Source organism: Zosterops lateralis, assembly GCF_965231275.1.
Source record: "Zosterops lateralis genome assembly, chromosome: 4".
Classification (NCBI taxonomy): domain Eukaryota; kingdom Metazoa; phylum Chordata; class Aves; order Passeriformes; family Zosteropidae; genus Zosterops; species Zosterops lateralis.
The window spans coordinates 22,494,986-22,509,531 of record NC_139765.1 but is presented as its reverse complement, the minus strand read 5'-3'; the positions used below and the strand labels follow the sequence as shown (position 1 = coordinate 22,509,531).

General features: G+C 45.1%; 1 protein-coding gene across 6 annotated transcripts in view; it reads left to right on the top strand.

Annotated features, from left to right (window-relative positions):
• CACNG2 (calcium voltage-gated channel auxiliary subunit gamma 2) overlaps positions 1 to 14,546 on the top strand; it is a 68,625-nt gene that overhangs the window by 1,914 nt on the left and 52,165 nt on the right. Inside the window, exons 2-3 of one of the 6 annotated variants that reach the window (XM_083858691.1) lie at positions 3,872 to 4,016; positions 5,428 to 5,607. In XM_083858691.1, coding sequence (XP_083714817.1) covers positions 5,483 to 5,607 — 125 coding nt within the window. In that variant the 5' untranslated portion in view covers positions 3,872 to 4,016; positions 5,428 to 5,482. Of the gene's footprint in view, positions 1 to 3,871; positions 5,608 to 13,218; positions 14,335 to 14,546 lie in introns of those variants that run through there. The other 5 variants (XM_083858690.1, XM_083858693.1, XM_083858692.1 and 2 more) reach the window with 5 other exon arrangements.

The window sequence follows — 14,546 nt, the reverse complement described above, 5'->3', positions numbered from 1 at the left end:
TCTGTTGGCCAGGAAGCTTGTTGTCTTCTTACAGCTCCCCTGCTTTGTCCAGCTGTGCGGTGCTGCAGGTGCTCAGCATGAGTGTTACAACACAGAAAAGACCCAGCTCAACCAGAACTGAAATTTCAAAAGAAGGGGAAGGAAACAAACAGGCCTTTAAGAGATATGGTTAATATAATAACAGGTTTTAAGAGATATGAAGTTCCTTTTCCTGCTTGCTTCTTTGATTAGACAAAATAATTTATTTCCTCCCTAGAGTCCCTCCTTCTTACCTTTCCTTCGGTCCTCATGGGTCTGCACAGAATCTCTGTTATACTTGTGCCCTGCTTTACTTAGCTTGATACATCACCAGCTAATTTTTTTTTTATTAATCCTTCTAATTTCTGCATTATCTATTCCCAAGGCTGCAAGACATTTCTTCTTAGATTAATAGATGAAAGGAAACAAAAGTGGAATTTTTAGTCAAATTGTCTTGGAAGAAAAAGCCTTAAGAAGCTGTCTGATATTCTGAAATTTTACTGGAAATTCATTTGTGTAAAGTTGTCATATTAAAGATGCTTTAATGGTTTTGTTTTGTATTGCCAGACATAGTCTACTGCAGAGTGAAATTCAGGATGTAAAATTCCAGAAAGATTAGGATTTATTGTGGGAATTAATAGGAGTTTCAAAGCTGATCACACTGTGATAAGATTTGTTAAGTCTTAACAATGAAGTGGTCACTGCTGTTCATAATGAAACATTAAATATACTGAAATGGGGCTGTCAAAACATTTTCTTCTAGAGATTTGTTAATTTTAAAGACTTTAAACTTAAGAAAGGACATATTTTAAAAGACTGATCTGATAAATGAAACTATTTGGACCAGGGTTACTTCTGATATAACTTCCGTGACTTAAAGAGCTGGATTTAGTCTTTTATGCCAATTGATTCCCATGGGTAAGCTTAATTTCTTTACCCACTATACATCTTGAACTGATCTGACCTGATAGCAAAAGACACATGATGTTGTCGAAAATGAAATACTGCCTTGGGGTAGAAGGGTAAACTCCGTGGCCTCCTGACGTCCTCCCACCAATACTTCCTATAATTCTATTAGATTAAGTGAGGAAAGAAGCAGTGTGGAAAGCACAAAACAGGCTAAGTCCTAAACTAGCAATTAAACTGGGAGCTGGGCTGGGCTGCAGCAGAAAACGTACAATCTATCCCAATTAAGAGCTGTATCTCAAGAGAAACTGGGAGCCTGACGCAGGTGCTGACAGCAGAGAAAACACTGCATTTCTGTTCTGGAGGCAGTAACTGCTTTCTTCTGGTGCTTATGCAGATCTGTAGGGGTCCTTACACAACTCAAGGCTGTGCTCTGTTTTTAATAATTACTGATTCTGTGATGTTCAGGTGGCAGTTTCTTGCAGTTGTGGTCTCATCTGCCTGCACAAAGTCAGCAGCATGATGGCAGATTATTTGCTAGTGTCAGGAAGACATCCCTATTGTTGACACTTGTGTGATGGGACCCCTCTCTCCCCATGCATTATCAGTCCTTTTCCTATCTCATATCAGCTCCTTGATGGACCATATCTACCTCTGCTGCTCTTAATAAGTAATATGTCCATCTTGCAGATGGTACTCTGTGGAACCTAGGGCTGAGGGACTTCTCAGACCTTCTGCAGCAAAGGTGGAGTTCAGAGCAGGAGCACTTCAAGGGCCATGTTGGCCTCCACAATATGTCTTTTGGCCTAGGGGCATATCATCTCTCTACTTCTCATGTCCTATTTCCTCCTCCTGCTGTCATTTTGCCTGGAGAACAATGTCTTCTGTGCCAGTTGCCCTTGGCTCTGTTGACCCAGAACAACAATGCTTGGGGGAGGGAGGAAGAAGAGAGATACTCAGTCTTGAGTCTTTTCAGGGCTCTTTAGGTGTTGTGACTCCCTGTCAAAGTCACCTGAGAGATGGAGATGTTGCTAGTCCAGGGTGTAATTTCCTGGCAGGAAACAGCCAGCTGAGTCCCGGCAGCCTCATCTCGGCTCTTCAGAGCTCACTGCAGAGTAACTTTGTCAGACACTGGCTGTTTTCTTTCTAACCTGGGATTTTGGTGGGAATTTTTGGTAGGGTTTTTTTACTCTGAAGATTTTCTGGTTTTCTGTCATGGCTTCACATATTTCCTCCCCTAGAGCTGTTTGTCAGGAGAAGCTTAGTATTGGTCCCTTTCCTGGGTCTTTAAGATTTAATCTGGGAATGTTTAAAAGAGAAATGTGACAGACCCTACACGTCAAGCTGGGGTTGGGGATGGGGTCAGTTTGATGCATTTCTCTCCAGCCAAATATACATCAGCTGGAGATAGGTGGAGCCTGTAATCTTTCTGCACAATACAAGAAAAATAGCCAATATGAGGGCTGTGAGGAAAAGGGTATAAAGACAGAAGTGATCCACTTCTGTATCCCAGACAGGGAAATGCAGGAGCAGTAGGGGAACAGGAATATGTAGGAAATACGTAGGTCTGTATTCTTTCATGAAGATCCCAAAGGATTTGCTGAGGCAGATTGCGAGGGTGGGATTTAGGGATGGGAAAACCTAAGGCTTTTCCTGTCTTTTAGAATGCTGTATGAAAATAAAGTGGGAGGAAAAGTAATTTTTGCATGAGGCAGTGAGGGAAAATGAGGATACAGGGTAGAGCTGGATGACCTTGCAGGTGGAAGGGCAAGGTCAACTGGTAAGAATAAATAACTGAAAGGAGATTTTCAAGGCAAAGGGCAGACAGGGGGATTCAGACCCGTGATGAGGACGGTCATTGGTAGGCATCAATTTAGGTTGAAGATGTAGGGCCTGCATTAGAGCAAGGCAGGAAGAGTTAAAGGCTGTGTGACAGAGTTGACACTGGAACTTGAAAGGGCAGTAGCAAGAATCCAGAATGATAAGCCTAGGAATAATGTGGGGAGATAAGAAAGCAAGCTGTGATGCTGTGAGCAGCAGTGGCTGGAGACAGTGTATCCAGGTGAGACCAGAAAAAATAGAGTAGGTATGCTATCATAGCTACTATGGGGCACTATCAGACTGTCAGGGTAGAAGAACATGAAGAGATGTTGGAAATTCATAATTGAGTACAGCTCTTCTCAGGGAATTTCTGAGTAGAGGGAAATTGATGTCTTCAATTCGTACCCACACATCTTCATAAACACATCTAAAACACAAATTAATTCCAGTGCTCTCTCTGCTATCTCTGTTTTCCTTTGCCAGAAAGTATAATGACCTTTCTGCTTAAACCCTTTTTTTTTTCATTTTGGAGGGGGAGGTTGAGGGGGAGGAAGGGGGAGAGTGGACAACAACACACACATTAATGTCTAATTGTGATGCTGCATCATTAATACATTCAGGGAATGGACAAAGAGAACCTGCACCTCCACCTCACCAGGCAGAAATACCCATTACAACTTGAGCATTCATATCTCACAACAGAAACTTCACGATCAGTTCACACAGCAGAAGGGATAGGAGGAATATTTTCTGTGTTGGTTTCCCTTCTCTGCTTTTGTGAATTAATTTTGATTCCTTTGAAGCATTGCTCTCTCTTAGTCTAACAGTTATGTGTGGCCTTTGTGGGCCATATCTAGGATTTTGTTTCTGTCATGTTGGCTGGCTTCAGTTTGAGGACTGTAAAACTGGAAGTGTTGAGATTCAGGTTACAGTTGAAGCATCAGGCATAAAATCAGCTTGTAGGCACAGCAGAACAGAATATCTAGGAAAGATGTCTTGCACGGTTAAGATAATGCTTTTCGGTGCTGTTGTCAACAAAGAGGCTGCGATGAATGTGAAAATGTTAGAGGAAGAAGGAATTCTAGTGGGTTTGGAAAGGGTAACAAGTATGGATTTCTTCTAACAGGTAAATGCAGAGGAAAGGATGCTGCAAGTCTCTGGATGGAGGTATCTGGGGAGGTAGTGGAGGAGGTAAAGGAGCATTCTTGGACAACGTCATGGAACTGGATAAGAGCAGGAGGATGGTTCTGATGACCTGGTTCAAAAGCAGGGTAATGCAAACCCTGCCCTCTGGTTTCTGTCCCTTTTGAGGTATGGGGCTATTTCTCTTCGGCAGAGTATGTCATTGCTCTTGATGGCTCAAAATTGCCAGTAGATTGGCTTTCCCTCTTCACTGAGATATAAGTGATCCCTAAATGCTGTCTTTGATACCTGATTCCTCTCCCCTGTCCATGCCTCTTGCCTTTTTCCTCCTGTCTCTGCATGTGGAGGTCTTATATGTCCCCACAATTCTGCTACACCTCCCATGATACCAGCCCTCCCCATGACCTTAAGACTGCTTTATTTCCTCCCATGTATTTTGCTTTCCAGGATTAGAAGCTGTGGTCAGAAAAATAGCCACTGGTCATTCTATCTACTACCACCATCTCCTACCCCTCTCCTTTCCATCTGCTACTAGGAAAGAGCTTGTGCCCTGTTCAGCTGGCTAATTGTGGCACAAAGCTGGACTGGTATAGGAGTAAGAGGGCTGTGCCCATGTCAGATGTGCGGGTGAGGAGCATCTGAGGCAGGCACCCTTTCCTCCTTTTATCAGACTGCACTCATTTATTATACCATCTGTTTTCCCAGTGCTGGAGATGATGCTAGGGATATGTGACTTGGGGCACTCAGGCAGAAACTGGCCTGCACAAGGCCAGCCATGTGTTTGCCTCCTAGCAATGCAGCGGTCAGCAGCAAATTCTTTGCTGCTGTCTCCTCTCAGTATGGGAGAAAGCAAGTGTGGGCCTGGGTGTGCAGGAGACACAAAGAAATTAAATGTGGCAGGGGGAGAAGGGGAGAGAGACACTGGGGTACATGTGTATCTGCTGGAGAGAACTGTGGGAGGGAGGGACAGATGGGTAGAGTTGGGGAGAAGGGAGAAGAAGGGATTGAAAAGAAGGAAAAACATAAAAAACTGCAGGGGGAGACAAAGAAACAGACTGTATGGGGGGCAGCAAGAGAAAGGCTGTGAAGTGAGGAAAGACAGGCAGATTTGGCAGGGTTGTAGTGTGGAGATCAGTGGATTGTCTGTGGGAGAGAGGTGTGTGCCAGCCAGGTACTGCACTCATAGGTAAGTGGATAACTATAGAGGTGGAGATAAATTGTGTGTGTGTGTGTGTGTGTGTTTATATAGGCCAGTGTAAGGGTGAGTTGAATGAGTGGGAGTGAGGAAAGGGAGCCATAAAGAAAGAGGAGAGTGAAAGCAGAGCAACAAAAGAACAAGGCTAGATAGAGATGAACCCTTGGAGTGCAAACAAGAGCTGGCATAAGGCAGTGGGGAGGAAGGGATTTGAAAAGAAGGGACACTAACTGCACTCATATGTTTGGGGCTGAGGTTTTCTTATCGGAACCTGAGAGAGGATGCAGGGCAGCCATCAGAGCACAATTCCCCAGTACTAAACAGAAGCATTTTTATGCATTCAGGGCTCACTGCCAGTGCACAGAGAGACCCAGTGGACCCAGGAATGTAAATGCCACTATGCTAGTGCAGACTGTTTCCTACCTGCTGAACTGCAATTTGTACCTGAGCGTTTGCAACTTGTGGACTGCCTATTTCAATCATATCTGCTTGACTATTAAAAGCTGTTCAAGATGGCAGCTCAGGTATTTATTTATCCTCCTTTCCCTTTCTTCTTGCCCTTTTCCTCACAGTGTACTCACAATAGAAAAGGAGACATGAAAAAGTAGTGCCCAGATTCACAGGCACCTTATTTCTTATGCCTTGTTTCACAGATGCCACTTTGCTTTGCTGCCTGACTTGACCTCTCCCTCTTCCCTCTGACCATTTCTTTTCTTTTCTGTACTTTACTCTGCATTTTTTTCATCTACTTCTTCCTCTCTTCCCTCAATTTTCTATTATTTAAAGGTTTTTGTTGTCCCTGTAATTCCATCCCCCTTTCTCTATCGTGTTCTTGAGTAGGACCCCTGTTTCTTTCCTTCTGCTCCTTTTCTCTCTCCCTGATTCCTCCATCTCCTTCTGTCTGTGCCTGTCTGCCTGCTTTCTCTTACTCACTGTCTATCTCTCTTGAACTGGGTTGTGAATACTGTTGGCATCAGAGTGGGACAAACTGTAAAACCAAGGTTCCCAGAGGGCCAGGTTGTGATCATTTTATTTTTACAATGTCCTTGGATGTATAAAGGTGTTTGTTTGAGGGGGAGGAGCTGTGCATGTGCTCCATGTGGGAGAAGAGAGAGGAGTGCAGGCCAGAACAAATGAAGCTCATAATCAATATAGGTCAGTTGCAGAGAAGAGTTCCAATGGTCTGTGAAATAGAGAAGTGTTTTGTCATTTCAGACTGGCTAGTGGAAAGATGGCAAATGAATAGCTTTATCTAAGAGACACAGGAAAAGGATCCTGTTAGAGAATGCACTAGTGATGAGCATGGGAGGAGGACCAGCTCTGCACAGGGGGTTGCTCATCTCACAACCGCCCCCATAACCCAGAGAACAAACAGCCTTTCTCCTGCTCTGAGCTGTGTATGTTCCCATGTCTCTGCTATGGACTGCAGAGTATGGCTGCACGATGCTTCCCTATGTCCTCTGCCACACTTGCTCACTGGTGTCAAAGAGGACAACAACCAAGCAAACAAATTAGAGAAGCACAAAGGAGAACCATAATCCCCACCCTCTTGGAGGATGGGCTGGAGTGCTTGGTCCATCTCTGCTGGGTTCAGCTGCCAAAGAGACCACATAGTGGCAGAGAGGCATCATCAAGGCCCTGCTACAGCTCCAACAGGCATGGTCTGGTGGAGCTGTATGAGCCAAATGCACTCCTGGGAATTATTTTGCTCTGCAGTAGGCTCCTCACGTCCCATGATTTGCCATCATGTAAGTAAACACTGCTTTCTGATCATTCCCAGAAATTTTCAGAAGTGGTCAGTAGCTGCAGTGAATGACTGAAAGTGTCAAATACTGATGAACTCACCATTTAGCCTTGGGATTTTTGATTTAATTTCTATTAAGAAATTCATTGTTTTATGAGATCAAAGCTCCTTAAAACTTCAAAATTCTGAAATCTGGATTTTCTCAGGTGTTTGGAGCCCTTGCATCTCTCTAAATTCGACATGAGATGCTGACTGCTTAGCGCAACTGAAAATCAGGACAGTTCCTCATTGTCTAAACATGGAGTTAGAAGCCTAAATAGACTTACATGTTTTACTTCCTTTTTTAAAGTAGGCCTTTATTCCCAAGGTAGAGAATACCACCTCTCGACAATTTCTATCCATGGAATACTCTTCTATGCACCACCATAATGCTGCAGTCTAGCATCTGACTGGTTTAATTTGATGTGTTAAACCTACTTCATCTGTAGGAATGCACTTGGGGATCCTAAACCATTACAGTGGTAATGTGAAAACTAGTCCTAGAAATTCATACAATACAAGAACTCTGTGGTCATGATGTATCAGCTGACTTGCTCTGAAGCAGTGTCTTAGGTGCTTTTACACCCCATGGGATGTCTCCCTGACTGTGTGGGACTACAGAAGTAAATCCTTCTCACATTAAAATTAGTAGCCTGTTTCTGGAATCAGTGGTCTATGGTGATTTTGAATTATTTTAGAATGCCAGCTCCCGGAACTCCTGGATAGGTGCTGTGATATGTGCTGCTCTTGATTTGTCCCTCTGAAAATTCAGAGCAATGAAATAGCCTATCCTAGACACTAACCATTTCTCTTGCTTTTTTTGGGATGTTCCTTCAAGAATCCTTTAAACCCTGATATACTACTGAGCATCAGAGAAGTTAAATATCCTATATTCCTGCCCTGATACTCTAAACTAGCTGACAGAAGAAAAGCTCGGGGTATCCTAAAGATGAAAGTGTGCATAGTTGTCTTGCAGTACTGTCTCTGTCAGTACCACCAGACCTAGGAGAGCAAGTCTGTCCATGGAGGAAGCCCCAGTGATACCTCTGTGGCTGCAGAGGTCTAGATAGCAAAAGCTCATATTAGGGCCAGATTGTGGCTTTAAATGATGATACAGAATAGATGCGGCTGCACAAGATCCTCTTGTCTGTTCCCATCTGTACCCTTTACACTGAAAGGAAGACTGATATCACAGAATATCGATCAGTGTCAACACAAACCATCCTCACTGTACGCCTCACCTTTACCTCAGCATTTATCATTGCACTGATGCTTCCAAGAAGACTCTGAAAGCCTTTAGAAAAAAGTAAGGCCTTTCTCTTTTTTGTCTTATTCTTTGCAATTCTCTGATTACTATGTTTACATGGAAACAGACTTTTTTTTTTTTCTTTTTTTTTTCTTTAAGACCCAAACCAAGAGCCCATGTACATTTTCTCAGTGGAGTGAAACTCCACTCAGTGAAACTGATTGTCAAGAAACGATGACTGCTTTTAATTTGGACTGTCTGAAGTTGACTAGGAGAAACTACCCCTTCCATGAGAGACAAATCAGGAGCGATGGTCTAAGTTACGCTTAGTGGATAAATGGACAAAAGCTTTACTGGGGGCAACAGAGTTATTTGTGCCCATATTTCAGGCACAATGGACAGTGAGACCCATTGCCTCTCTGATCTGTTGTGGAGATTCTTCCCTGTGCCTTAGGCCCTAGAGCAGATTCTGATTACAAAACCTGTGCCAAAAACATTTCACCAACTTTTTGTTGCCTGAAGTATGCTTCCAGGGTTGCATGTGGATGTCAGTGGGAACTGTCTGTGCCTGGCCTTGGATATTAATGTGAACTAAAAAGAGACTTTCAATGAAGGATCTAGGGATATAGCAAAGGAGAAACAATGGCCGTATGCTTGTGAATAAGTAGGTCTCAGGCTGGATTTCTATGGTGTATGGTTAATGCAGAGGTAAGGAAGTGTAGAGGCATGTATTTATTTATACACAAGATATTCCAACATGAAAGTAGCCTGGGATTATAGATTAAGTGTAGAAAAATGTGTGTTCTGGAGAGAATAAGCATGAGGCACAGCATTTGAGTGGGGAAGAGTGTCTTTAGTTTAGCTTATTTATGTAAATACATAGAGATAGACGTGCTGGTGGGAGGGGGAATGTTCTCACAACTTACATACTCTGCTAGTCATATTCGGTTTGTGTATATGTGTATATATCTATATCTATATCTATATATCTATATATATATGCATATATCGTCACTGAGGGTGCTTTACCAAATACCAGAACTCCAGCTAGAATGACTTGTTAGCAGCCTGCCCTCTGTTAGAGCTAATGGGTTGCAGGTATTGATTTTTTTCTATTTCTATTGATTAGGAGGCTGCTGTACATACAAACCTTAGCATAGCATGGAAAGAGAAAGGGAGGCAAAACAGTTCACATCCCAGCAACTCATAATGGTGGAAAATTCATCCTGGGGACCTCAGTCTTCTCCAAATCTCTTCTGAGTAGAGAAGGAAGGCATTCCTGAGGGCAGAAGGTGGCATTCCTGAGGGCAGAAGTCAGCCCTCAGGTCTCATGAGAGGACACTTTTTGTTTCCCAATCATCTTCAAGTATACCATTCAATGGAAGAAAAGGTTGTGTAAGAAAAAGAGAAAAAGGAGTTTCATGTGGAAAGCAGAGGAGTTGTAGTTTCAAGACTCAATCTGAAACAGTTATCTTGGGTACCCGTGGATACCCAATTCATTCATAACAGCACCCAGATCCCACTAAAATCAGCACAATTTCATTTTGGTGTACTTTATGGATATGTTCTGGATCTTTTCATGCCTCAGTGCCTCTGCAAACTAATGAACATGTTACTTTGTAGGAGTGTTGTGAGGCTAAATGAACCATGTGTTCAATATTTAGGTTGGAAAAGGACATAAGTGAGAAACTGAGGGACTTCTGTATGGCAGCACTAGAACCTCATACTTGGTGCCTGCCAGAGTCCACTCCTGTCTATCACAAGAGGGTTTTTTAGGCACTCTCAGGTAGCACCAGCACCCATTTTGCATGGAAATCTACTAATTGCAATTGATAGACCACCATATCCTGTATCTCCCTCCTTCTTTAATTTCTGGTCACAGGGTTACACTAGAGATGACTTTGCTGTAGTATTGAATGTCTGATGTTTCACCTATGTTGTTGATCTTCAAGTTACATTAACCTGAAGATAAGAAGAGAGGACCAGTGAGGCTTTTTCCATCTGCATTTATCTCCCTGTGTCTATCATCTCCATCTCTAGCTCCTTCACCCGCAATTCTTTGGTAAAACCCATAAATCTTCTTTCCATGGCTTGCTAGTTTGTTGAACTGGTCTAAGAAAAACACCACCATGCAGATATGATACAAATAATGTTTCCTAAGTGCTTTGGGACTCAGCTTTGGATGTCAGTGATGACTGCTCTGATCATCCCATCTGCTTTTATAACAGTATAGATATGTGACTTTTTTCTTCCCCAGTGAAATATCTTACATTTTAATTCTCTTTATACACCATATCTCATTTCTCTCTTCTTTGCCCCATCGGCTTCCAGTTCTATGATCATCACCCTAACCCCAGTTTGTTTTTCCTATCATCTCCTCTGCTGGTGCATTTCTCTATAAACACCTCTGCTCTGCCTGCAAATGCAGCTGCATCAATTCTATCTCTTTTACATCTTTATTACAACAGCTCATTCTCAGCTGGCCTCCCCAGGATGAAGATTCCTAGATCCAATTTTTATACACTATCACTGTTTGATTTTATCCTATGTGCCAAAGAGCTCCACTGCAGCACTCAATCCAGAAATGCTATTCAGTCTCATTATCATCCCATGGAGTTGCTTCTGACTTTGTGCCCTTCATCTCACTTCCTGCATCTTTCTCGTGCCCCTTTTTTTCCTACAGCACTGCCCCTTCTATCCACAAATAGCAGCACTCTTGGTTTGCCATTGGAAGCAGACTTCCTGTGGCTCCCTGTCTCATCAGCTTCTCATTTCAAGTAATTTAAAATCTTTCTATTTCCTCTAGACTATTAATTTCTCTCTCCTTACTCTTCTATAGATGTCATTCTGTGTTGTGCTATTCAGAAGATGCTACTGTTGTAAAAATCTACCACAGTGGTTTTATTCTGTATTCTTGTTTTGTATTATCACTTTTAATGATTCTTTGTAGAAAAGACAAAATCTCAGCACAGCATCTAACCACAGCACAAGCAGTCACACAGGACAGTCTGGCATTTGCATTGCCTTTGTTCCATTCTTCTCCTGTGGCATTTAGAACTGTAGAGGGATTATTGTGAATGGTCTGAGAGTATATAAGTAGGGTAGCAGGAAGAGAATTATTTCTGGAAATTGGGAAGTGTGAGGCAGAAAGCCATGTTTAGTTCTGATCCTGAGATGTGCTGAGCTCTCATAGGTCTGACTCCTCTTAGCTAGAGATTATAGAAATTGCCACTGTGCAAACGTGGCCTTCTTACACTGGCAATTTCTTTGGGGAGAACATGCCCTTCTCTTGTTGCTGTAATAGACTGTTTGAGACTACAGAGTAACTGAGGAGCCAACCTTCCCTGGAAGTATGAGGTCCAGATTTCCAGAGTGGTTTTCTTGTCCACACATGAGATGTTTGTGCCTGATGGATTTAAGTGCAAGAAATAGCCAAATGAAGATTTTTCTTCAGAATCTTTTAGACTCCTGGCCCAGACTTTCTATCGTCCTTTGAAAAATGAGAAGTCTTGAATATTAAGGTGGAGTTGGAAAGGAACAACCACTAAAGCAAAAAAAAAAGTTAGAATCCCAAGAATTATTTATTCTTCCCTTATGCCTTCCCTCTTCAAGGCCCCTTCCTTCTTTTAGGTGAAATATAAGGTGGGGAGAGGTCCTTGGGTGATCTTCCCTAGCTTTCCCAGCTAAGAGCCTCATGGAGCCTCCTCAACACAGGTCATCCCTGTAGATCCATAATCTCCCACCAGCTTAGGGGTATTCTCCACATCTCTCTGCCTCTCAAATTCCTTTGCACCAAGGACAACAGTTCAGAGAGCCTGTCCACAAATTACCGTCCTCCATATCCTTGCAGCAGGCTATACTCAGAGTACTAAAACTGCAGAGTACAATATGCACCTGCTCGCTTGTTCATCCCCAGCTGTTCAGCAGCTCCAAGGGTACAGAAAAAGCCCCCCCTGCCCCAGCTCCAGTGGCAGAGGGCAAGGCTAGGATTCCCCCAGATGAAGTAGGTACCATGTTTGTCCACAAAAAAATATTTCAGTGGTCTCAACCTGCACTGTCTCCTACCACCTCTCCCTTTTTCTGCCTTCCCTGGGGCCTTTTCTTCCTGCTGGTGATGATTTGCATATGGCTGATGCTGGACACCAAGAGTGCTTGCTGGTAAACACCTCTACCCCAGTCTCAGCTATGAGGGCAGCCTGGATTGTGCCCTCCAAATGGGGGAAATGATCTGGTCTGTAGGGCAGCCAGTGGCCCCATGGCTGTTTGCTACAGAGCCCTTCATGTCCATGAGTCCTGGGGCAGATTGTCCTGGAAGGGACTGCATCCAGAGAGGGAATAAGGAGAAGAGATAACTGGAGTTATGAAATTGGAGCATGGCTGAAGCCCTCCAACTGGTTCAACTTCTCAGCACCCCCTTCCCCCCAGCGCTGCTCCCCCGCATGGAACAGCAGTGAACCTAAAGCAGATTTTCTGGTCTCATTTTTCACTGAACAATGAATCTGATCAGAGAGAAACAAAATCAGTAGCATCAAGAATTAGATTCTTTCTTTTCTTCATGATTGTTGCATTAATGAGGAGCTACATGTATAGAACCAGGAGGTGACTAATGTAATTAACCTGGTGTAATGATACTGCTGAGGAAAAAAGAGAGGATTATGACATACTTAGATGTCAGTATTGCACAATTTTGTATGTGTTCCCTGTACTATCAGGTTGTGTCTGACACAGAAAACTTAAGCAGTGATAGATTTCAGTCTGCATCCATTCAGCTCATGCATCTTTCTGTGTAAAATGAGGATGTGAAAGGTGGATTGCTTTCCCGGGGTTGAGGGGTGGAGGTATTCAATTTTGTTGGTTCCTTTCCATACCAAAATGATACTAATTATAATAAATAGTTCTTTCTCATGAAGAATCTTCCCAAAATGTCTGCTTCTTGGAGCAGGCATTAGGATTTCACTGAAATCCCTAAAGACAAAGTAAGAACAGAGGGATCCATACAACACTGGTCAGGAGGAGGCAGAAAACGAGCAACACCAATACATATGCAACTTGCAGCAAACCCGAGAAGAGTGAAGAGCAAGCACTTTAAAATCATAACAACAGCAATAACAGCAGAAATACATGCTTATTTTTGAATTACCCTTCCATGTTACATTTCACCTGTCTCCTGGGGAGAGAAACGGCTGACTGAAGTTTTGTGCCGGTCTAACTGCGGTGTGCGGGTCGCACCCGCAGCTCCGGGCACCTACGGCGGGAATGCGAAGGAGGCTGAGCTGGGGGGCGGCGGTGGTAGGGAGAAAGGCGGTAAGCGAGGGAGAGCCCCAGCGCCGTCTTCCCCTGGGCTCCGCGCCGGCTCCGGGGGAGCGACCCTTGCTGGTGCCGGCAGCGGCGGGCGAGGCGCAGGGCGGGGGCAGGCTGCCCCCCCCGCCCCTCGCTGCCTGCCTGCTGCCTGTGCCTGCCCGCGCAGAGCGGAGCGGGGCGGAGGAGGAGGGCGGCTGCCGCCCGCGGATGCTGGGGCGCGGGCGGCGCGGGCAGGGCGGGCGGCGCGGGCAGGGAGCTGTCCTTCAGTACCGCGGGCCGCGGAGCGCTCCGCCCGCACCGCCGCCCGGGGAGCTGTCCTGCAGCACCGCCGGCCCCGGGAGCGCTCCGCCCGCCCCGCCACCCGGGGAGCTGTCCTGCGGCACCGCCGGCCAGTGCCGACACCGACACCAACGCCACCGCCGCCGCGGGGGAGCCGTCCGGCGCCGCGCCGCCAACGCCGCCAACGCCGCCGGCTTGATGCAGTAGCGGGGCCCAGGAGTCGCCGGGGGCCGCCGCGGGGCAGGTGTGCCGCAGCCGGGCTCCGCTCCGCGCCCCCCACCCGAGAGGAGAGCCGCGCTTGTCCCCCTCCTCCCCCGCCCCAACCCCCACTTCTAGGAGCCCCCCTCTCTCCTCGCCCACCCGCGCCGGGAGCGAGCACCGCGGCTGTGCGGAAAAGCCATGGGAGGCAAGACGTCGGCACCTGTTCAGCTGAAATCAAGGGCTTACAGTATACTGGGCACTCTGGCTTGGTGGTAGGAGCGAGCAAAAGGAAGGAGAAGCAAGCAAGAAAAAGTGAGAGAGGATTGGAGCGATTGCTGCTGCCGGGAAAAAAAAAAAAAAAAATAAAAACCCAAGGAAGATAACTGGGAAGGAAAAGGATTTTCATGGCGCAGGCTGCAGAGCTAAGCAAGAAGACTGAAGGTTGCATCTCTGCTCTTACAGTCTCTAACTGTCTAGGTCCAGATAATGAGAGATTGTGTTGAGGATGCTGCTGCTGCTCCCTTGTTCACTGTGGAAGCCATCTCCAAATTAGCCATTACATATGGAAACTGGAGACCAGAATTTTAGAAAAAGGGATTAAGGCGTCTCATTTTGGGGGGGTTTCTCTCTTTATTTGTTTGGTTTTTCTTGGT